This window comes from Phaenicophaeus curvirostris, chromosome 20, assembly GCF_032191515.1.
Source record: "Phaenicophaeus curvirostris isolate KB17595 chromosome 20, BPBGC_Pcur_1.0, whole genome shotgun sequence".
Classification (NCBI taxonomy): Eukaryota; Metazoa; Chordata; class Aves; order Cuculiformes; family Cuculidae; genus Phaenicophaeus; species Phaenicophaeus curvirostris.
Window position 1 is genome coordinate 2,864,325 of NC_091411.1, and position 20,990 is coordinate 2,885,314.

Below are 20,990 nucleotides of genomic sequence, written 5' to 3' on the forward strand. Positions count from 1 at the left end.
ATGGGAACAGCTAAGTGGGATCAAGCCACAGCTCCACCCAGGCCAGTACCTTGTCTGGGATGATCAGCAGCCACAGCTGAAGAAGAACAGGGCAAGCATATACAGATGTGTCAGGTGAGTCAGACAGTACTTCAGCCACAAGCAAGTAACTTTTTGTTTAATAGTCCCAATGGGTTATTATTAATTTATCTAGTTGCCTTTTGCAGCCATGTAAACTTTTGGCATAAACAATCTCCTGTCATGAGGGGTCCCACAGTTTAGCCACAAGTTGTGGGGAAGAAGAGCTCCCTCCATTGGGTTTGATGATTTCCACTGAACTCCTCAGTTCAGAAGGCAGCTGTGAACCTGCCACCTCAAACTATGGACTTGAGGGCCTTAAACATTGTCTGTGGTTGCCATGAATCTAACGAGGTAATGCTAAACCAGCTTGTACTTGAGGTAAGGTTCAGCATTAACTGGCAGTTTTTGTCTCCATCATGTTTAAAACCAGTGAACTTTGGACACTGTTCCTGTAAGCTTTACCCCATTTGGTTCTGCAGCTCTGCTGCTGCACAGTGTCCAACGATAAGCGCTGTAGGTATCACCTTCTTTCACTCAGGAGATCTGCTTCCCTGAAGAATTTCCACCACGAAGTGGTGACTAATTCAATCATGCCGTGCACATATGGTGACACCCCCTGCTGTGAACAAAAATAACCTTTCCTTCACACAAAAGTTGATTTTATCATTCCTCTGTCTCGCTCAAACCTCCTCTCCTTCATTCCCAGGGCAGTCCTCTTCCTATTAGCGATTAATCTTTCTCCCTCTTGTTTCCAGAAAAGCCTTCATCCATGCTCCATGCCGATGCCCATCTCCCTGCCTATGAGCCTTCTCCCACTAATGCCGTGGCTTCTTAAATCTCTGATTAGAGCTGCTTTCACATCCCGGACACAGAGAGCTTCCATACTGCAGTGCGGTTTTGATCTGTGTCCACATCAGGAGTGTCCTTGGCCAGTTCCCACTCAAGCCTGCTTCCTCATTTATTTGATTTGTTGTGGGATCAGCTCCTTCCTGGCCGAGTTTTCTTGTTCCGCCAGCCTCCCTCTTGTGACTAATCGCTGTCATTACACACTCAGGCGAGCAACAGCTCATGCTCTGTGCTTATCTGGCTCTAACAGGTGATCTATGAGCCCCCCTACTGCAGGAGGGCTCTGGATATCTCGTATCGAGGGCACAGCGGAGACCAGGGCAAAGATTTCTCTCCTGCCTGGCCTCCACGATGTATGAGGACATGGTGATGTCTGCACCTGCAAAATGTCAAAACACTTGGGTTTTATACCATTATGAAAGGAGGGAAAATAAGGTTTTACTGATCCCAGTATTCATTTGGGCTTATTCTACCGATAGCATTTCCATGTACTTCAGTGTGTTCAGAATTAGCTCTTGAAGTAGGAGTGGCTGTACATGAGGCAGGATATAAACATCATGTGGCTTCCTACTTCCTTGGAATAGATTCAGATATATAATAGTAGGCATGATGTAGAGAAAATAAAGGTGCACTGATTGATCTTCAAATGCCACCATGCTAAAAGGCATTCCTGTCATGTTCTGCTGGATTTGCTCCACCAGTGGCTGTAGATTTCAAGTTATTTCATTGTTGTTTATTGTAACAGCCCAACAACTGAAATGAATGCAAGGAGTGCAGTGCCCGGTGCTGTACACTTTTAACACTTGCTGTGGGTAACTCCACATGCAGGATAGTATCTGGAGGAGAGGAGGAGTTACAATCATTGTTACGAATGAGGAAAAGCTTTGCAAAGCCTGTGACTTGCCAGGATAAGCTAGGAAGTTTGTGACAGCACCTGGTAGAAAGCCCAGCTCTGTGAGATCCTGGTGAGCTAATTAACCTGTAAGCGTGCTGTGGAATACCTCTAAACCAAAAAGCAGCACTTATGTGCAGTCCTGCCTCAGATACAGCCAGGTACCAAGAGGGTGGTTAGGACTCAGCTTAGGTCCTTTACAACTGCTGGGAGGCTGGGGGCATCAGGATGGGGAGAAAGAAACAACTCCGGTCCTGTAGTGGTGAGCTTTGTACTACAGAATGGGTCTGTAAGCAATAAACCACTATTTCTCTCAGTTTTCATGGGAATTCATTGGTAAAACCCAGCTGGGATGTACTGGTTGGCAATCCATGATGCCTCAGAAATGGTATAAACTGGAAGAAATAAAGGACCTCATATACTTCTACAAGCATGATGAAATGAACTTTAGGCCACTCTAGCCAGTGGCAGGTCAGCTGACCTATTGTGTTTCCAGAGCTAAACCAGAGAAAAGGCTTTCTAGTGTCAGTTTTAATATCTAATACTTTTGATTTTCTTCTTATTGATTCTTGCTGACAGCAGCAAAGCTGCATGTGAGCAGACGGTATCAGCCAGGACAGCTCTCCATGGCTCAGCCTGAGTGAGAAGCAAGGGAGCTATGCATAAACATAAAGAATTTGTGGACAGTTAGAAAATAAATAATTTCCACAACTGCATTGTAACCACAGGGCTGGAAGCATCTCTGTTTCAAAGCGAATGAGTTAACCTAGAATCTCCTTCTAAGTCGATTTCTGCTGTCCAGGTAATCTGGGGATTAATTCTGCGAAGTTACGTAGTGTTGGCTTTTATAGAGAGCTGTGAGAAAGGCATATGTTAATTTTATTGGTTTCCATTCTTGTCATAGATTCCAAATTTTGCTATTTTTGCCTTTTTTAGCCTCATCTGGAGCCTTGTGTTCAGCTCTGGAGTCTGCAGCACAGGAAGGACATGGATCTGTTGGAGTGAGTGCAGGGGAAGCCACGAAGACGATTCGAGGGTTTGAGCACCTCCTGTATGAGGACAGGCTGAGAGAGTTGGGGTTGCTCAGCCTGGAGAGGAGAAGGCTGCGAGGAGACCTTAGGGCAGCTTCCAGTCCTGAAAGGAGCTCCAGGAAAGCTGGGGAGGGGCTGTTCAACAGGGAGTGCAGGAACAGGACGAGGGGGAATAATTTTCAGCTGAAAGAAGGGAGATTGAGATGAGATCTTAGGAAGAAATGTTTTGCTGTGAGGGTGGGGAGGCCCTGGCCCAGGTTGCCCAGAGCAGGGGTGGCTGCCCCATCCTTGGCCAGGTTGGTTGGGGCTTGGTTCAAGGTTCAAGGCCAGGTTGGATGGGGCTTGGAGCCCCTGATCCAGTGGGAGGTGTCCCTGCCCATGGCAGGGGTGGAACTGGATGGGCTTTATATGTTCCCTTCCAACCCAAACCATTCTATACAGTCGCTGTATGAGAACAAAGACATCTGTCCCTTCCTGTCTTCGTGACCTGCCTGTGGGAGAAGACGGCAGTGGCTACACTTGGAAGGAGTGGTGGGAAAGGAGGGAGCAGAGCTGCTGCCTGAAGTGCGTGGACCACAGGGGGAAGAACTTCAGCCATCAAAATGCCACACCGTGCCTTTGCTGAGGCCGCAGCTTTTAGCTCAAGAGTTTAGAATGTGCTCTAAATCAAGCGGTGGTTGGTTGCATTCGTATTGCAGAGCAGTGGCTTGATGTCAAATTGTGGCTCGAGTGTTATGGGTTTAATGGGGCAAGTCAGGCCCTCTGGACGTGTTGTCACTCAGTACAGCTCAGTGGCATGTGCGAGGCAAAAGTCGAGAGTCAGGAGGACATGCTGAGCTGCTTGCCTAATTGCTCACTTATTATCTGCATGGAATCCCAAAGCTTCTAAACAGGAACTTAGGGAAGTTCCAGCCAATGTACTTTGTCTTGGACCCTGTGATCTAATATTCAAAATCAAGAAGGTGTAATGACTGAGCAGGCCAGAACACCTGGAGTCCTGCGGTTCCTTGCATCTCACTGGCTTATTTCCACTTCTGGCAGTGCTAGAGTTCTTCTTGAGGAGCTTGCAGTTGGAAATCTCAGCTAGGAATCCCATGTGCTGACAGGTCACAGAGCCAGAGCTCTGTTTAATGATTGCATTTCCAGATGTGGGGGGAATGAAGTCTCAGGCTGATCTCCCTGATATTGCTGACTCCCTGATAACCACAGGTTTTTTTCTATGCAGGTTTGCCTGAATCCCTCCTACCTTCTTCAGATGGTTTGAGCAAAGAACACATCGAAGACGCAGACATGTCTCTCATCAAATAAACACCAGCAGCTACGTTATTTGAAGCCATTTTCTGCCTGCCTGCCACTGGGGAGAAAGTGCCTTCAGGGTTTCTCGTTGTGTACCCCTGAAGTACACAGCATACCAGCTCTTGAGTAAACAGAGGCAAAATCAGCATCCCTCTTCCTCCCCACTGAAACACTTTGTATTCACAATGAAACCCCCACTTTGATCTCTTGCCAAGAATAACACAGACGGTCTATTAAAACATCTTTAATAACATGATATAATTAAAAAAATCTAACATGCAACTCAGAGAAATGAATGTGAAGCTTGTTTAAATCTGTTTCCACACCCCTCCAAACTTGACTGACAGGTTCCAAACCTTCATTAATTGGCCTGAAAATTTATGAATAATCCAGTATTATGGGGAAGGGGGTGTCTTTTATATATATATGTTGGGAGCACAAGGGGTTAATGTGATTTGCAAGGATGTGAGTGCCATGGTAGCTTTGAAAATGCTGCAAGGTACTGCATTGCATCTGTGAGCATTTACATTTCTTTTTAAACTGCTCTGAGCAGGGGATACTCATCCCTTAGGCTTTTAAGGTGTGTTTAAGTGTCTGGAGCAACCTGAGAAATGAACTCTAAATGCTTTGGTCAGTGTTTAGTCTGAATCCACCCCTTTTCTTCATAACAGGATGGGGAATTTGTACAGCACCTTAGCTTTTAGACGAACAGACCAGACCAGAGGAGCTGGAATGACTGCTAAGTCCCAAAGGAATCCTGAGTACTGGAATATAAAGCAGCTCTGGTCACAGTCTGACATGGAAGTCATTGGACTGGCAGTGAGGAAAGCTGCTCTTGCTGGATCTGCTCTTCTCTACAGGACAATATGAGATACTTCATTTTCAGACTGCAAGACAAGCAGTTCAGTGCAAATGAGCGAACTGGTGAACCACAGCCCAACGCGCACCTTATTTTAGTCGATGTGAAATGAAATGTATTAATTTAAGTCCCGGTTAAATTGGCAATTTTAACCTTGCATTGCCATGACTCATCTGAGAGACAGGAACTCAGCAGCGCGTCTGTGCCCTCTTTCTGCTTTGATGCTCTGCACATTATGTAGAGACCGAGACAAAACCTCATTCCTTTTCAAGGATTCTTGGTCAGCAGGAGTATTTGCTGGAAGGGATGCATAGATGCTGTCACTGAGGTGGAAGAACAGATGGATCAGCAGTAAGCAGGCAGAAAATGCCCGTGTTCTTCCCTAGAGCATGGAAGCAAGTTGGCTGGTAGATTCTGATTATATTGTTATGCTGTTCCAGTCTTCGCTAGTGGCAGTACTGCAGATACTGTCTCTCTTGTGGGCAAGAGAGTAATGTTTTCAGACACCATCTCTCCTGATTGGACAGGATTACTCAATATTAACTTCACAATAGCTCAGGGCCCGCTGGCTCAGAGGTACCATTTCATTAAGTTGGCACGAGCAATCTCAGCTGCAACCCAAGCCAGATCTGTGTAGGCTGCTTTCATTTAGAGAACAAATAGCTTGCCATCCACCAGGAATCAGGCTTCCCATGGAGCAGGATCTGTTGCCTTAACGCACAGTAGTGCAAGTGCCAGCAAGCTGAAAGAAGCCACTGAGGCTCTGGGGGTCCTGCAGGGTAACCACGTGCATCCTGCAGTGACCAACACCTGGGGGACTTCTGCATGTACCCCATTAACTGCCCTCTGGCAAGAATGTGAGTCCCAACTGTCAGTTGTCATCGAAAACACTGCTGTTGCTGAAGCTGTTTTCCTTGACCATCACTCGGTAGGAGATGCGCATGAAAGAGCCGGTGAGCAGCACGACAAAGAGTATAAGGAGCAAAGACCAAACCCCTGGTTCAATCCCCTTGAGGAAGCTCGGGCTGTCCTGGGGGATGCTGTTGGTTAGATTCAGCGAGTACCCGAGAGTCCAGCCAGATGATTTATCACCCATCTATAGAAATGAAAAGGAGGAGAGGTCAGAAGAGAAGCAGACAGTCTGGACCCCAGCTGTGTTTCTGTGCACAGGCCCAAGGCCTCGTATATTTTATTTGAGACTGATCCAAGGATTAGGCTTGAAATGAGGAGCATTCCCACTCTCAGTGGCTGAATGCACTGATAGGCTTTAATTGCCCTGACCTGTCTCACCTGACACTTCCACCACCTCCTCTGCCCGTGGGCCTGGGAGCTCCCTTTAAGCTCTGCTTGGGCAGTCACCTCTTTCCTGTGCTGTAGGTGTGTGTTGTTCCTTCTCCTGCTTACTGACTGCATTTTCCAGCTGGACTTTGTGCCTACATTTTAGGTAGTTCTGCCTCTGGCACTGCTGCCTGGTTGGACCTCAGACTTTGTTGCAGGCAGCTTCTCTCTGGCTTTGCAGAGATGGACCCCAAACCTACCTCATTACCTTGATCATCATGTGGCTGACTGAACTGCTGTCACTGCTGTGGTCCCGCTCAGCGGGACTGTGCCTCACCCAGTGAGTTGAGAAGAGGACTGGTAACAGGCTTTCTTTTCTTTTGTGAAGGGGAGGACTTGAATGAAATCCTCTTTTCCTTAGGGGCTCCAGATCCTGGAGCAATTTCACACCCACAGCAGTATAAAGCTGATTGCAGAGATAGGAGAGCATCTTTTGGTTCAGTAAATATTATCAGCAGCTTGTCCTAGCGTTATAGAATGGATTGGGTTGGAAGGGACCATAAAGTCCATCCCGTTCCAGCCCCCCTGCCATGGGCAGGGACACCTCCCACTGGATCAGGGGCTCCAAGCCCCATCCAACCTGGCCTTGAACCCCTCCAGGGATGGGGCAGCCATCACTGCTCTGGGCAACCTGGGCCAGGGCCTTCCCACTCTCCCAGCAAAACATTTCTTGTTAAAACCCAATCTCAATCTCCCCTCTTTCAGTTGAAAACCGCTCCCCTCATCCTATCCCTGCACTCCCAGATCAAGAGCCTGTCCCCAGCTCAAGCCATGCTTCCTTCCCTATTGGGCATAGGCGGTTAAGGATGTTATTGCTTCAGATAAGGTTTTGACCCAGCTGTTTTTCAGTAGGGACAAGTGTAATCTTTAACTGTTTTTTTTTCTTGCTTATCACAATTGTGAAATTATTTTGCAAAACCATCTTGCTGGAGAAACCAGCTGGGTAGGGCTTGTAGGTGTGTGGACAGACTGGCTTTGCTGAAACCAACTCTCCCTCATCACTGGAAATACCATGCTGCAGGTAACTGACCTTCTTCTGGAATGCAGTCCAGGCAGACCCGTCAAAGTCGAGCACGTATCCCTTTATACTGAGATGAAAGATGAAAGCAGCCACAAGGCAGTAATCAGCCAGTGTATCCAGGCTGGTCTGGGACTTCTTGGCCAGCTGGGGTCAATTCAGAGGAAGATGGGGGGGTGGAAATAAAAGTAGTGAGTATTCAGTAGATGAATTTCAGGCCAGCTACCACCTCCCCTGTCCTGCTCTGGGACCGGAGCAGAGGTTTGTGTTCTGCGCAGACCGAAACTATGTTTCCTCCACCTACTGGGCTGAGGTCTGGGATGCAGTGTCATCTCTCAGTGCCTTTGTTCCCATCTTTAATATTAAAGACCAGGTGGTTTCAAGAGCAGGACTGGCAGCTAGGTCTCTTCCAGTTGCCTTGCAGGTAAACTGCTTGGTAGAATTCTCTGCTCTCTAATTAGGTTGAACTAAGACTGCAGCCTTTCTCTCCACAGGAGCACTAACAAGATCTTTTTCTCCTGTCTAGAGGAGAAAGCTTTAGGGAACCGCTTATAGGCTCTGCTACCCCATGAGCAAACCCTGTAGAAACTGTCGGGTTTAAATGTTACTGTGGATGTACAAAGGAGGGTGACCTCAAAAGCCACAATCTGAGGGAAAGAACTTATAAATTACCCCTGGCTTGGTCTCCATGAGCCCAGGTGAAAAGGGAAAGCCCCCGGAGTCTGAGCGGTTGTGTTCCTTGCACTTAGGGAGGTGGATAACAGGAAGACCAAGGTGACAAGCCTTCCTGTTTACTCCTTAATATGCAATAAGAAGTACTTGTGGCTTTTTATTTAATTAAGCCCAGGTGTTTCCAGCAGCAGCTGGGATTTGAGATGAAGGAAAATAAGGGAAGCCTGTTTTCCAACCTAGTGATCCTGTGATTCTCAAAGTTAAAAAAAAAAAATAAAAATCCAACCCCCCAAAACCAAGCCAATCCATGTTTTTCCCTGAGGGAGACAGTAACTTATGGGTCTGTGAGTCTGAGCCACGTGGGCTTTTAGCACAGACAGTTCCTTGCTTCTCACTTTGCCTGCACACTAAGTTATTCCACAGTTACCTCTTCGATGGACATTCCACAAAGCCTGTTGACTGCCTGACCCAAGTCGGGAGTGGGTACAGTTTCTTTCATGAAGTCCGTGGCCTCAGAAATCACCTACAACAGCAGCAGAAATAATCATCAGGCTGGACCATGCTCTGCATCCCTGCATGCAGTCCCGGTAGGAAAGGAGGTGTGGGGTGCATTGCCAGGGGACCCTTTCTGTCTGCTTCTGTTGATGGTTACAGGATCTCAGATTGGGTGCAAGGAAGACAAGTGGGAGCTGTTACTGTCTGGAGATGGAAATGGGACTGTTTCTACCTTGCATGCAGCAGCCACTCTGGCCCTGCCTGACTAAGAGTGCAGGGTGTTGTGCTCCTTGTCATTGCGTCCATAGGAAGCTCCCAGGAGCATGGAGCTGGGGAGATTTCTGTAATCCCTCCCTCTGAAATGCACTCAGTTTGTCCAAGGATCTTGAGCTGGTTCTGTCTTTCCAACCCCATGACTTTGGAAGCTAGATTCAGGGTCTTGGATGTAAGTGTGCTTGTGGTGGAGCACGGCCAGATGTTTGCTAAGGGAGTGCTGGAGGATCTTCAGTTTCACCACAGACTTTGATTGTGAAGACCTGCTCAAAACACAGCTCCTGACTGCTGGCTCTGTGGAGCCCCAAAGCTTGTCACACAAGCAGACGTTGCTGAGACATGGATGAATCATTAGGGTTGAAAAGACCTCTAAGATCATAAAGTCCAGTTGCCAGTCCTACTGTGCCTACTAAACCATGTCCCAAAGTGCCACATTTACGTGCTTTTTGAATGCCTCCAGGGATGGAGACTCCACCACTGCCCTGGGCAGCTTGTTCTGATGCTTGACCACTCTTTCAGTAAAGAAAGCCCTACCACGGTCACTGGGGGGAAGCTGTGGTCTGTGTTTGAACAGCTTTGTGTGATGGGTGGAGAGAGCAGGAGTGTATGTGTGCAGTATTAGCCAGAGCAGTGTCCCTCTTGGCTAGCAGAGGGCTCAGTGTGGTGTTCCCACTGTATTAATGACCAAACTGGTCCCATTTCATGGGTTCTCCTTGCCAGTTGCCTCCCCCAGTGTAAATGAGAACCCACCAGAAACCTGGTCTGAAAGGGCTTGAAGACACTGCTGAAGGAATGCTTGAAGAAGCTGCAGGAAGAGGAAGAGTTGAGCAGACTTTGCACGAGCCTCATGCAGGCGGTGGGATTGCTGGAGCCGGTGACGTTGAATTTGTCCTCAGGGCCAGGGGTGTCCGATGTGTCATCACTGACAGCACAAAGCCCAGCATGCACTGATCGCCACTGCACTTCCTGGGAGTAGGTGAGGGGCCAGCAGGGATTAGAAACAGTTTTAGTGCTTCTCTGATCCTGGAGAGGCAAAATAGAAGCAGAAGGAGAGGATGTTGGCATCCCAGGGCTTCACAAAGGAAGGTGAAATGTAACATAGTAGAACAGTTTTCCTCTGGAACCACAATGTTGTAATGAGCAACCAAACCTTATCTCAGCTCCCAGCTCCTGTAGGGTTCAGGGAAACTGCAATACCCGGAGCTGCTGTGGGAGGCTGAGGAGTCCCAGCCCTTTGTGCTCTCCCTTAGACCAGAAATAACATTTCAATGAATCCTGTACTCCTTCTAGTTGCAAGAAAGAGGATGTTCTGATCTGCCTTCCAAATGGCTCAGCCCATCAAGAATTGCTTTCTCATCTCTAGGAATTCCCCAGCATAACTGTGAAGTGGGTCTGCGTGTGGACATCCAGGTCTCAACTAGGAGGAGATGTGGTTTATAGGGAGGTGAAGTGGATGGGCAGCAAATAGTTTACTTCTTGAAAAGTCAGTTTTGGTAGAGACTAAAATGCTTCCTGGGTTTGCATCAGACCCTGCCACTCTGCAAACGTTTTGCTGCGAGGGTGGGGAGGCCCTGGCCCAGGTTGCCCAGAGCAGGGGTGGCTGCCCCATCCCTGGAGGGGTTCAAGGCCAGGTTGGATGGGGCTTGGAGCCCCTGATCCAGCGGGAGGTGTCCCTGCCCAGGGCAGGGGTTGGGACTGGATGGGCTTTGAGGTCCCTTCCAACTCGCACTGTCCTACCATTCTGTGGTCCACAAACCTTGCTAATGCCCTTCTGGCAGATACTCACTCGAATGAGCTTAGAGAGCAGCCTGCTGCGGAGCTGCTCTGTGCCGTGGCAGGGGCAGCGACGAGTGTACACGTTGTGCGTCTGCCCGTACAGCTGCAGCCTCACTCCCTCTGTGTGTGCCTGGTCCTCTTCTTTCCCCTTGGAAATGAGCTGTGTTGAGGTTCCTTCCACAGACAGGACTCCTGCAATCCCCTTCCCAGAGGGGACCAACTGTCCTCGCCAGTCGTACTGACCCAAAAAGAACCAGAGAGGTCAGTTCTTAAGACTTCTACATCTGTATCGTGTTCAGATCCAAGCACTACTGCACAGAGAGAAAAAGACACTCTCGGCTACGGAACAGACCAACTTTCTTTTTCTACCTGGAGATAAGGATGCTGAACTGGTGGCTTTGGATGGAACAGAGGAGACATCATACAAACACTGTGATCTGTGCAGAGAGCTCCCCACAGCCAGCAAGGGCAGACAGAGCTCACCATCCTGGATGGCTGTTGAAGGCAATGGTGTGAGTGGGCAGGAGCAGGAAGAGGATGGTGGGGATGCGGAGGAGGTGTCTGGGTGGGCAGATATGGGCTTCAAATGCTGCCTTGATGCTGAAGTGATCCTCCTGTTAGAGGAACCCTGTGGTTGCACCTTGTGCTGTCTTGCAGAACTGATTTTTGGCAATGCTGAAGGTAGCTGCAGAGGCAGGGAAGTTAACGCTGACTGCAAGTGTAGGCGCTCTGTGCCTGGCCAGGAAAAGCTGTGTTGCTGTCAGCAGGACTAGCAATTCCCAAACTGGTGTTCCTGGCTATCAGCACTGCGTTTCACTTCTCTGCTGTGGAATAACTCAGCTGTCTGACCCACCTTTCTCTTGCTTGTTTTTCTGGAGACCCTTTGGCTTGAGAAGCCATGGGTAGAGCAAAAGAACCTAAATGTATTCTGTTTGTTTAGCAAATGCTTTCTGAACAAAGAGCAGACCCCTGGGCTGGGGCCACCCAGCTGCACTCGCACTGGCACCTCAGTAAGGGGAAAATTGAAGGCCTTTTGCTTTGCAAAAGACTTTTTCTGTCCACCATCCAGAGGCTGCCTCATGGGACAGCTGGACTCGAGTGGCAATCCCACAGCACCCACAGACAGCAGCAATGCCTGTTTGATAGTGGTGCTGAGCTACAGCTGCATGGATTCAGGGCAGTGGAATCCTAGGGCTAGGCTATGTAAGGTCACCTATGTGAGCATCCTGGATGTGCTGTTAAGAGAGCCTCACATCTGTTAGGGTAACTGCATGAATATGTCCATGAAAGGCTATATTGGAGGTTTGGTCCTTCAAACTAGTTTAAACCATCTCACATTGTGTCCCCTAGCCAGCTGGTGTTGGATACAGCCACCCTGCCTCCTCTGAAAGGCAGTAGAAGCTGTGCTTCTAAGCACTGTTTAAAGTGCAGGGCTTTAACGATCTCTCCATGTGCTTCTGTGGCTGTTTGCTAATGGGAATTGCTCAGCTCCGTACTGTACTCCCCACCCAGGATCGTTCTTTACCTTGAAGAAGTTCTCCAGGACATAATTAACAGCAACCCAATTGAACGCTTCTTTTTCTGGACTGGACAGGATTTGTGCCCCCTGGAAGTCAAAGGGGGATGACTTCAGGGCCGCAGTCAGGGCTGCAAGGAGGCTGTCAGAGAGGGTGGGACGGGTGAAGCTAAAGAGAAAAAAAGGCACATTTGTTGTTAGAAGGCTTGCTGCTGTGCTCCCCACTTTGGATAGTGGCACAATGACACAATACTCCTGCTGGTACTTCCCTCTCCCCTTGCACAATACTGGGAACAAGAAGAGTGAAGGGATGGTTTGAGCAGTTGTGCCACCATTCAAGGATTTGGGAGGTTAGTACCCTCTGCCATGGAAGGATCCTGCGGCCTTGCCTCACTGACCTGGCCCCTCCAGACCTTACTTTTCCCCACTAGCTAAAAGGAGCTAAAGGTCCCAGTAATGAGGTGACAGAGAACAAGGTACACAAAAGGGGGTGATAAGGCTGATGTTCTCACTACTTGCTGACAAAAAGCACCCTGTGCACCCACATTGGTTGTCACACATAGACGTGGCACTTCAGGACATGGTTCAGTAGGCACCGTGGTGTTGGGCTGATGGCTGGACTTGATGAGCTTAAAGGTATTTTCAGTTTTTATGATTCTATTGAGTGAAAACATTGCAGCTTCCAAACTGACAGATGTTTTCTCAAGCACTAATTGTGAAGGAGATGTTACACACAGTAACTCTCATCTTCATGGCTGCTTGGCGGGGACAGCATGGAGACACAGCCATGCTCTACTCCCCTCCAGTACGTCAGGATCTGAAGAACGTTTACCTGACTAGCAGATTAGGGATGGAACACACTGCAGAGCAGGCAGTGTGAGATGCATTTACAGAACGATCCGCATGATGCCTGCTGATCTCTGGGTGTAGGTTTGCAACATTCACTCACTTCAGCTGTAACGCGCTGGTGGTTGCTCCCAAGTAGAGTGGGGTCTGGCTGTGTTGCTCTGCTGGGATCTCTTTCTCTGCCCAGTTCAAACATGGTGCCAAGCTCTTCCCTACTTCCTGAGGAGAATCTGAGTTATTGGAGACACCCAGACCTGAGAACCGAAGGAAAGAATGAAATTTTCTAAGGAAAGGTATGGGAGAAGCGTGAGAGCTGTTACTCAAGAGGTTGCTGTCCTAGGGCATGGTTAAAGACAGGACCAGGTGGTACAAAGGAGTTCCTTCATGTAGCCGCCCTGCTAAAAATATGGACCTGGGACCAAAACACATGCAGATGTAAATCCCAAATCGCACTAAGGGAACCCTAGCTCTGCTGCTGAGACATCCCATAAATGACTGTGTATCAGTGACATTACTGCTGCAACAGCTGAGGCTGGCTTAGCTCACAGAGGAAGAAATGTGACTTTAGCTGCTGTAAAAGAAAAGCAAAAGGACTCACTGCCATGCAGACAAAGCTGAGGCCGATGTGTCACCTCTTTCCTCCAGCCACTTCCTCTTGTGTTGGTGGAGGCGGCTTCCGAGCCCCCCGCCTGCAAGCAAGACTCCTCTGCTCTGGAGGAAGCTGGTGCTGTGCAGAGAGAAGCTGTCTGCACCCACTGATTCATCTTTCCACCTAGCTTCAATGGGGTCTTAAGTGTCGGTTTTGAACGACTACCCAGACAGAACCTCACTTCCCCATCCTCTGGCCAACTCGTCTTCCTGGCTGCGTGACTCCTGCTGCACGTGCTTTGCTCTCCGGGGCCCTGGGCAGGGCTGAGGGGCAGTTTGCCTACGGCTGCTGGAAGCTGGGGCTGCGCTGCCACGCACACAGGACTCGCTCCTCACATCTGGGCAAGAGACCAGCCTGGATTTCTTGCTGCGGCTGCTAAACTGCTGCATGGAGCCACTGTTGCTGGTTTTAACCCAGCCAGTGAACATGGCAGCAGTCAAGGGATGCACACAAGGTTTTAGGGAGCCCTAATAGCATCTTCTATGTGTGGCTTGTGTTGCTTATAGACTGCAAAGGCACAAACCCTCCTCCCTGCGTGCACACGGCTGCTGAGGCTTCAAGGTTTCCCAGCATCCTGCTATAACTGGGCTTCGATATCAAAGCAAGATTGAGAGATAGGGAAGGAAACCCCTGAGTATTAATGCACGAACAGTTTCAGCTGGCTTTGGCAGGGCCAAATCAATCCAAACTGGTGAGAAGGACCCCAGTGTTCTCCAACGCGTGACGCGTAAAACCAAACTGAACTGCTTGTGTTGTCAAACCTCACATAGGGGTTTGGAGTCGTTGTGTCTCTGCTGTCCTGGAGCTACACCACTTACTACCCAGAGTTCAGCCTAGAGCAGGTAGAAGGTATCAGGAGTCTCCCTGCAGCCTCATTTGTCTCTCTTGCCATTAGCCGTCCCGCCTAAGCGAGAAGCTCAGCAATCTAGGCTCTGCCACTGATCCATGATCCATCACTGATCCATCAGCCCCAGCCCCTCTGTGTGCTTTCACAGCGTGAAAATCCTGTCCCATGCTACTGTCCTGATGTCACGTATGGCTACATTGAGTAGACACAAGCTGAAAATCAGCAGCCTGTGCTCCACTGTCACCACTGTTCCAGTGTGGGGCTAGGTGACACAGGAGCTGAGGAAACTGCAGCAAGGGTCCATGCACAGATCTCAAGGATTCCACCCTTCCCACAGCAATCCCACAGACCATGAGCATGAATTGGGCACCTTACCTCTTACAGGACAGGAGCTACATTCCCTGATCACCCCGGTCTTGTTTGCCTCGGTGGTGGTCCACTGGTAGATGAACAGGAGGGTGCGGGATGGGCCAGCATCCAGAACAATGTTGTACTGGAAAACCCCAAAGCACTGTAGATAAGCACCACTGAACACCACATGCTGCTTCATTATTGCAGAGTTTCTCAGCATTACATGGGTATTCAGGGCAGCCTGTGGCCTGCACCGCAGTATCTGAGTTAGCTTTTGACATTTAAAGAAACGGTGATGCCAGAAGGTGATGTGGATTTGCAGGGAACAATCTGCATTTCTGAACATACGTGAGGAGCGGCAGGGGTGGAGAGACACCCAGAAATACATTAGACCTCCAGTGGCGTGCTCTATAGCTGCTCAAGGCAGAGGGCTTCCAATGGGAGCTGAGCCACCTGGAGCTCAGGAAAACAGGTCCTAAAGCAGTGGGAGATGGCACTTTACTGGCTCTTGACTGATTCTGGGACTCAAACCACTGCTGGATTGGTCTACTAAGATTTTTGTGCAGTAATTGGAGGGCTGCAGTTTTCTTCTTCTGAGGAACCCAAGACTCCCATGTCTGAGGCTCCACTGCAGAGATGAGATGACACGGGCTGTGTTAGCCCTGACCCGTGCCAGACCTGTAGAAGCTGCAGCGCGCTGGGGCCAGCCAGCACACCCACTGCCCAACGCAACAGCTCCAGAGACTAAGATAAGGTCTTCATAGAAACAGTGGCAGCAAACATGAGATTTCTCAACACCTTGCCCACTGTCGGTGCTCCTATAGCCTAGCAGCGAGGCTGAGGGCTTGCTCACTCTCCTTGCAGCCCAGCGTCTGGTCTGAGCCTTGCGGAGCTGCACCTCCTATGCCAGGATTAGGGAATGAGAGGCCACTAGGAGACCTTACAGCACAGCTCTGTGGCTGTTCTGGATGGCCCCGCATCCAAAATAGCCCTGGTGCTTGCCCAGGATCTCCTCCTTTCCCCTATTACGTGACCCCAAACTGGGTCATCTCCTACACAGATGGGGAAGAAACCTGTGAGATCTGGGAGGTCTGTGGTGGTGCATGGTCTAAGTTGTATCTCGCACAGAAATAGTTGTAGCTGTGACTGAGTGGGAGGAGAAGCCTCCTGGAAGGTTGATGCTAAGGGTTTTAGCACAAGGCAGAGCCTGGCTGAACCCTCCAAGTGAAGCTGGCTGCCTTCCTGGGAGCTCCCAGCTGCACCAGACACAGCACCTGAGCCAGGAACTGGTAGGACTGGAGCTGGAGCAGAAACGCAGAAGGAGGATGGAGCTCCCTGCCCAAGCCTGCTGGCCCCCTCCCACATGAGCGCCAGCTCTCATTTCTTGCAGGGACATGTCAACTGCCACAGAAGAGGAAGAAGCAAATGGATTTTTTTCCACCCCCACAAAATATGAGGCTGCTACTGGGAGCACAAGGAAGGAGAGGGCATCACTGTGTTTCTGACTCAGCCCAACACCAGGGAAGGGCAGAGCATACAGCAGTAAAGGTTATTTTCATTCACTTTTGTTTGAGAGGAATGTGAAGAAGGGTGGTATCTCTAAATTCACAGGTTAAGCTTCTGTTGGAGTAAACCGCAGCATGTCACCGCGACACACCGAGAAGCAGAATGGGTGGGCATTAACCCCCATGACACTGAGCAGATCTGCCCCTGCTGCACAGAGTGGGTTGGTTCTTCAGTTAAAATCAAGAGAGGACAGATGAGGACGAGGGAAGATAATGTTTTTCTAAAGACAGAAGCAGCAGTTCAGGGCCGAATTTCTACTGGCTTTCAGGAGAGACCTAGTTCCTTCCACTGGAACCACTGACCCCTTGCCGCTCTGGGGTAGCTCCTGATGTGGGCTGCCCCTCAGCCTGCAGGGAGCATCTCTGCGGGAGGATACCCAGCCTGCATCTCCCTGACCAAGCAAAGGGCTTGGCATGTTTCTGGTTTGAAAAGATACATCATGACTGTATCTTTTACATATATATGACTGTAAGGATGCCAACCCATCATTGCAGTCTTGTTCTAGTGCCCTCCTCAGTTTGATTTTTCAGGCTACTGAATAACTCAATGGTGCAATGAATGTAAAAAGCAACAAACCACACCAGTTTAAATGTCTGGGAACAGATAGGTTCTCCTTGAGAAGCAGCCCCACAGAAGAGGAGAAGGTCCTCTGCTTATTGCCCTGCTTGACCCCCAGCTTGGCCACCCCTCGAGCAGGCGGACACCCTTACCTTGCTCCTAAGAGGGGCCACAGGCACATCTTTAGTGGAGACACAAAGCAGCACGATGCCCGTCAGTCCCGCTATGATCACCAGCCAGGGGGGAAGGAGTTCACGCCAAGACATGAAGTGCTTTCTTCTTTCACAGAGTCAAAAGAGGAAGCAGTGGAGCAGCAAACTGATAGTGGCTGCTTGTTACAACCTTTAAAAAGAGGAGAAAGGCGGGGCTGGGGCCAAGCTCGGGCTTCAGCCCAGCCCCAAGCCGCAGAGACCACAGGGAGTGCGTGGGCCAAGGTGCGATGCGTCAGGCAGCTCTCCCATCGCTCCATGCAGTAAATAAAACAACGGCTTTGTGCCCATTCCAGTGTTAGGTTTGTGAAGGTTCAACCTCGAAACTGCCCCAGGCCAGTGGGTTGAGGTAAACAGAAATGTGGGGTTAGCTCAGCAAAACTCACCCCTTTGGTATTCTGTGCCTGGCAGTGCGAGCCGCCAGAATTAGAAGTGGGGAAACTCCTTGTTGCTGCTTTTACTTCGTATCTGAGGGCTCTGGGGTGGAGCTGGGCTACTGCCCCACAAGCGGGTGTCCGTAGGGTTGGGGCAGAGCGCGGGCATTCTGCCTTGCTCCTTCAGGCTGCTCCTGCCTCCTTGTTCACACTCAGGTGGCACCTGACAGGAAAACATCTGTATGTTTGGGAGGCTCCGGCTGATTTGGGTTTTGCTGTGGGTAGGAGATGGCAGAGGCTGCTCAGGTCTTTGCCCTGAGAAGGCCAGTGTCCACATAGGTGCCTGTGCACCCCTTCCTGAGCCTCCTGAGCAGGTTTAGATTGCACGTAATTGTAGAATCATAGAATAGTTCAAGTCAGAAGAGCCTTAAAGCCCACCCAGTCCCACCCCTGCCATGGGCAGGGACACCTCCCACTGGATCAGGGGCTCCAAGCCCCATCCAGCCTGGCCTTGAACCCCTCCAGGGATGGGGCAGCCACCACTGCTCTGGGCAACCTGGGCCAGGGCCTCCCCACCCTCACAGCAAAACATTTCTTCCCAAGATCTCATCTAACTCTCCCCTCTTTCAGCTGAAAACCGTTCTCCCTCGTCTTCTCCCCACACTCCCTGATCCAGAGTCCCTCCCCAGCTTTCCTGGAGCCCCTTTCAGTGCTGGAGGCTGCTCTAAGGCTGCCTCACAGCTTTCTCTTCTCCAGGCTGAACAACCTAATAAGGAAGAAATGTTTTGCTGTGAGGGTGGGGAGGCCCTGGCCCAGGCTGCCCAGAGCAGGGGTGGCTGCCCCATCCCTGGAGGGGTTCAGGGCCGGGTTGGATGGGGCTGGGAGCAACCAGATCCAGAGGCCCCTGAATGGAGGTTGTGGTGAGGTGGGTGCTGGTTTCATCTCCAAAGTAATGGGATGAGAGGAAACGGCCTCAGTTCATGCCAGGGGAGGTTTTGATTGGATAGCAGGAAAGGTTCCTTCACCGAAGGGTTCTGTGGCCCTAGCAGAGCCTGCCTGGGGCAGTGGGGGATGCCCCATCCCTGGAGGGGTTTAAAAGATGAGCAGATGAGATCTGAGTTAGTGTTGGGCAGGCACGGCTGGACTCGCTGCGCTCAAAGGTCTTTTCCAACCAAAAAAGTTCTCTGATTCTTTGTACAGTGGAACCTTTGTGTGTGTGAGGAACCTCTTGTATGGGGGGGGGAACCCTTGAGTGAGGGAACCCTTTGTGCGGGACGGGGGGACACACTTTGTGAGGGGGGGAACCTTTATGTGAGGGAACCCTTTGCGGGGGGGGGGAACCCTTTTGTGGGGGGGAAACCTTTGTGTGAGGGAACCCTTTGTGCATGGTGGGGGGAACCCTTTGTGGGGGGGAACCTTTATGTGAGGGAACCTTCGTGTGAGGGGGAACCATTTAGGAACCTTCGTGTGAGGGAACCCTTTGTCGGGGGAGCCCTTTGTGAGGGGGGAACCTTTTGTGCGGGGGGGGGAACCTTTTGTGCGGGGGGGGAGTCTTGTTGGGCGGAACCCTTGTGCTGCGGAACCCTTGTGCAGGGGACCCTTTGTGCGGGGGGGACGCCTTTAGGCGGCGGCGCGGCGGGTCTGGGAGGCCGCGATGTACGCGGGGCTGCAGGAGCTGGGGGTGGCGAACGGCGAGGACCTGAAGGAGACGCTGACCAACTGCACGGAGCCGCTGAAAGCCATCGAGCAGTTCCAGGTGCGGCGGCGGGAGGGCCCGGGGCCGGGGCTGCGCTCTGGGGGCGGCCTTGGTTTGGTTTAGAACTGGCGTGTCTGGCGCCCGGCGTTCGGTTGTGGAGTCCCCAGCGCTGGAAGGAGATGGAGCTGTTAGAGCGAGGCCAGAGGAGGCCACGGAGATGATCCGAGGGCTGGAGCACCTCCCGTACACGGACAGGCTGAGAGAGTTGGGGTTGTTCAGCCTGGAGAAGAGAAGGCTGTGGGGAGACCTTAGAGCTCCAGGAAAGCTGGGGAGGGGCTGTTCAACAGGGAGTGCAGGAACAGGGCAAGGAGGAATAATTTTCAGCTGAAAGAGGCGAGATTGAGATGAGATCTTAGGGAGAAATGTTTGGCTGTGAGGGTGGGGAGGCCCTGGCCCAGGCTGCCCTATCTCTGGTTGTGTTCAAGGCCAGGCTGAATCATACAATCAAAGAATCCCCAGGTTGGAAAGGACCCACCGGATTGAGTCCAACCATTCCTATCAATCACTAAACCATGTCCCTCAGCACCTCGTCCACCCGTCCCTTAAACACCTCCAGGGAAGGTGACTCAACCCCCTCCCTGGGCAGCCTCTGCCAGTGCCCAATGACCCTTTCTGTGGAAAAATTTTTTCCTAATGTCCAGCCTAAGCCTCCCCTGGTGGAGCTTGAGGCCATTCCCTCTCGTCCTGTCCCCTGTCACTTGGGAGAAGAGCCCAGCTCCCTCCTCTCCACAACCTCCTTTCAGGTAGTTGTAGAGAGCAATGAGGTCTCTCCTCAGCCTCCTCTTCTCCAGGCTAAACACTCCCAGCTCTCTCAGCCGTTCCTCATAAGGTCTGTTCTCCAGCCCCTTCCCCAGCTTTGTTGCTCTTCTCTGGACTCGCTCCAGAGCCTCAACATCCTTCTTGTGGTGAGGGGCCCAGACCTGAACACAGGATTCGAGGTGCGGTCTCAATGTAGCTTCGAGGAGCAGTTGGATGGGGCTTGGGGCAACCGGATCCAGTGGGAGGTGTCCCTGCCCATGACAGGGGGTTGGAACTGGGCAGGCTTTAAGATCCCTTGCAATCAAAACCATTCCATGGTTCTGTCTTTAGCAGTCCTTGCTCTCATTTGCTGGCTAACCCACAACTCCCCTGTGTCCCTGTCTGGTGTTTGTGTTGGCAGACAGAAAATGGAGTGCTCCTGCCCTCGCTGCAGTCGGCTCTGCCTTTCCTGGACCTGCACGGCACCCCCCGGCTGGAGTTCCACCAGTCAGTTTTCGATGAGCTGAGGGAGAAGCTGCTGGAAAGGGTCTCTGCCATCGCTTTGGAAGGGAAAGTTGAGGAAAGGTTTGTCGGAAATCTTCGTTGTTGGGAGTGAGCTGGGAATTTCGCATGAAAGTGAAGTAGTTACAGTGGGTGAGTGACTTCTGCAGAGGGGATTTAGGTGCCTGGGAGATGGAGATGTGTGGCTTTGAGGGGAGCTGTTACAGCACTTTGCTGTAACATGGTACTCAGTCTCTTGCTCTGACATGTTTTTAGATACAAGAAGCTGGAAGAACTCCTAGAGAAGAGCTTTTCTCTTGTCAAGATGCCTTCCATCCAGCCTGTGGTGATGTGTGTTATGAAGCACTTGCCCAAGGTAAAGCTGCTTTGCCAGTGAGATAGATCTGTTCCATCTCCATCGTAAGCTTCTCGTAGCTGCCCTGTCAGCTGGGCTGCATGCTCCTTCTGCAGAGCTCCTGCAAGCTTGTCGTTTAGTGTTAGGAACTGCCTGAAGATTTACTTA

General features: G+C 50.8%; 2 protein-coding genes across 2 annotated transcripts in view; one reads left to right on the plus strand and one right to left on the minus strand.

Moving 5' to 3' along the window:
* Positions 1-20,990, plus strand: part of NELFB (negative elongation factor complex member B) — a 125,229-nt gene that overhangs the window by 92,983 nt on the left and 11,256 nt on the right. The window contains exons 2-4 of the mRNA XM_069873098.1: positions 19,119-19,228; positions 20,388-20,551; positions 20,744-20,843. Of these exons, the coding sequence (XP_069729199.1) occupies positions 19,127-19,228; positions 20,388-20,551; positions 20,744-20,843 (366 nt within the window). The 5' untranslated portion in view covers positions 19,119-19,126. The remainder of the gene's footprint in view (positions 1-19,118; positions 19,229-20,387; positions 20,552-20,743; positions 20,844-20,990) is intronic.
* On the minus strand, positions 3,371-17,337 carry LOC138729133 (ectonucleoside triphosphate diphosphohydrolase 2-like). The gene is made up of 9 exons (XM_069873104.1): positions 17,042-17,337; positions 14,790-14,907; positions 13,022-13,172; positions 12,082-12,241; positions 10,567-10,794; positions 9,531-9,803; positions 8,440-8,535; positions 7,353-7,487; positions 3,371-6,080 (listed from the first exon to the last, which is right to left on the minus strand). Exons 1-9 carry the CDS (start codon positions 17,153-17,155, stop codon positions 5,856-5,858), a joined length of 1,500 nt encoding a protein of 499 aa, XP_069729205.1. The 5' UTR covers positions 17,156-17,337; the 3' UTR covers positions 3,371-5,855.

Excerpts from the sequence above, each read along its gene's own strand:
- LOC138729133 (XM_069873104.1), bottom strand. The coding sequence starts at position 17,155 with ATGTCTTGGCGTGAACTCCTTCCCCCCTGGCTGGTGATCATAGCGGGA. Across the intron at positions 10,795-12,081 it reads TCCTGGAGAACTTCTTCAAG|TACGACTGGCGAGGACAGTT; the intron begins GTAAAGAACGAT and ends TTTTTGGGTCAG. Across the intron at positions 7,488-8,439 it reads GTGGAATGTCCATCGAAGAG|CTGGCCAAGAAGTCCCAGAC; the intron begins GTAACTGTGGAA and ends AATTGACCCCAG.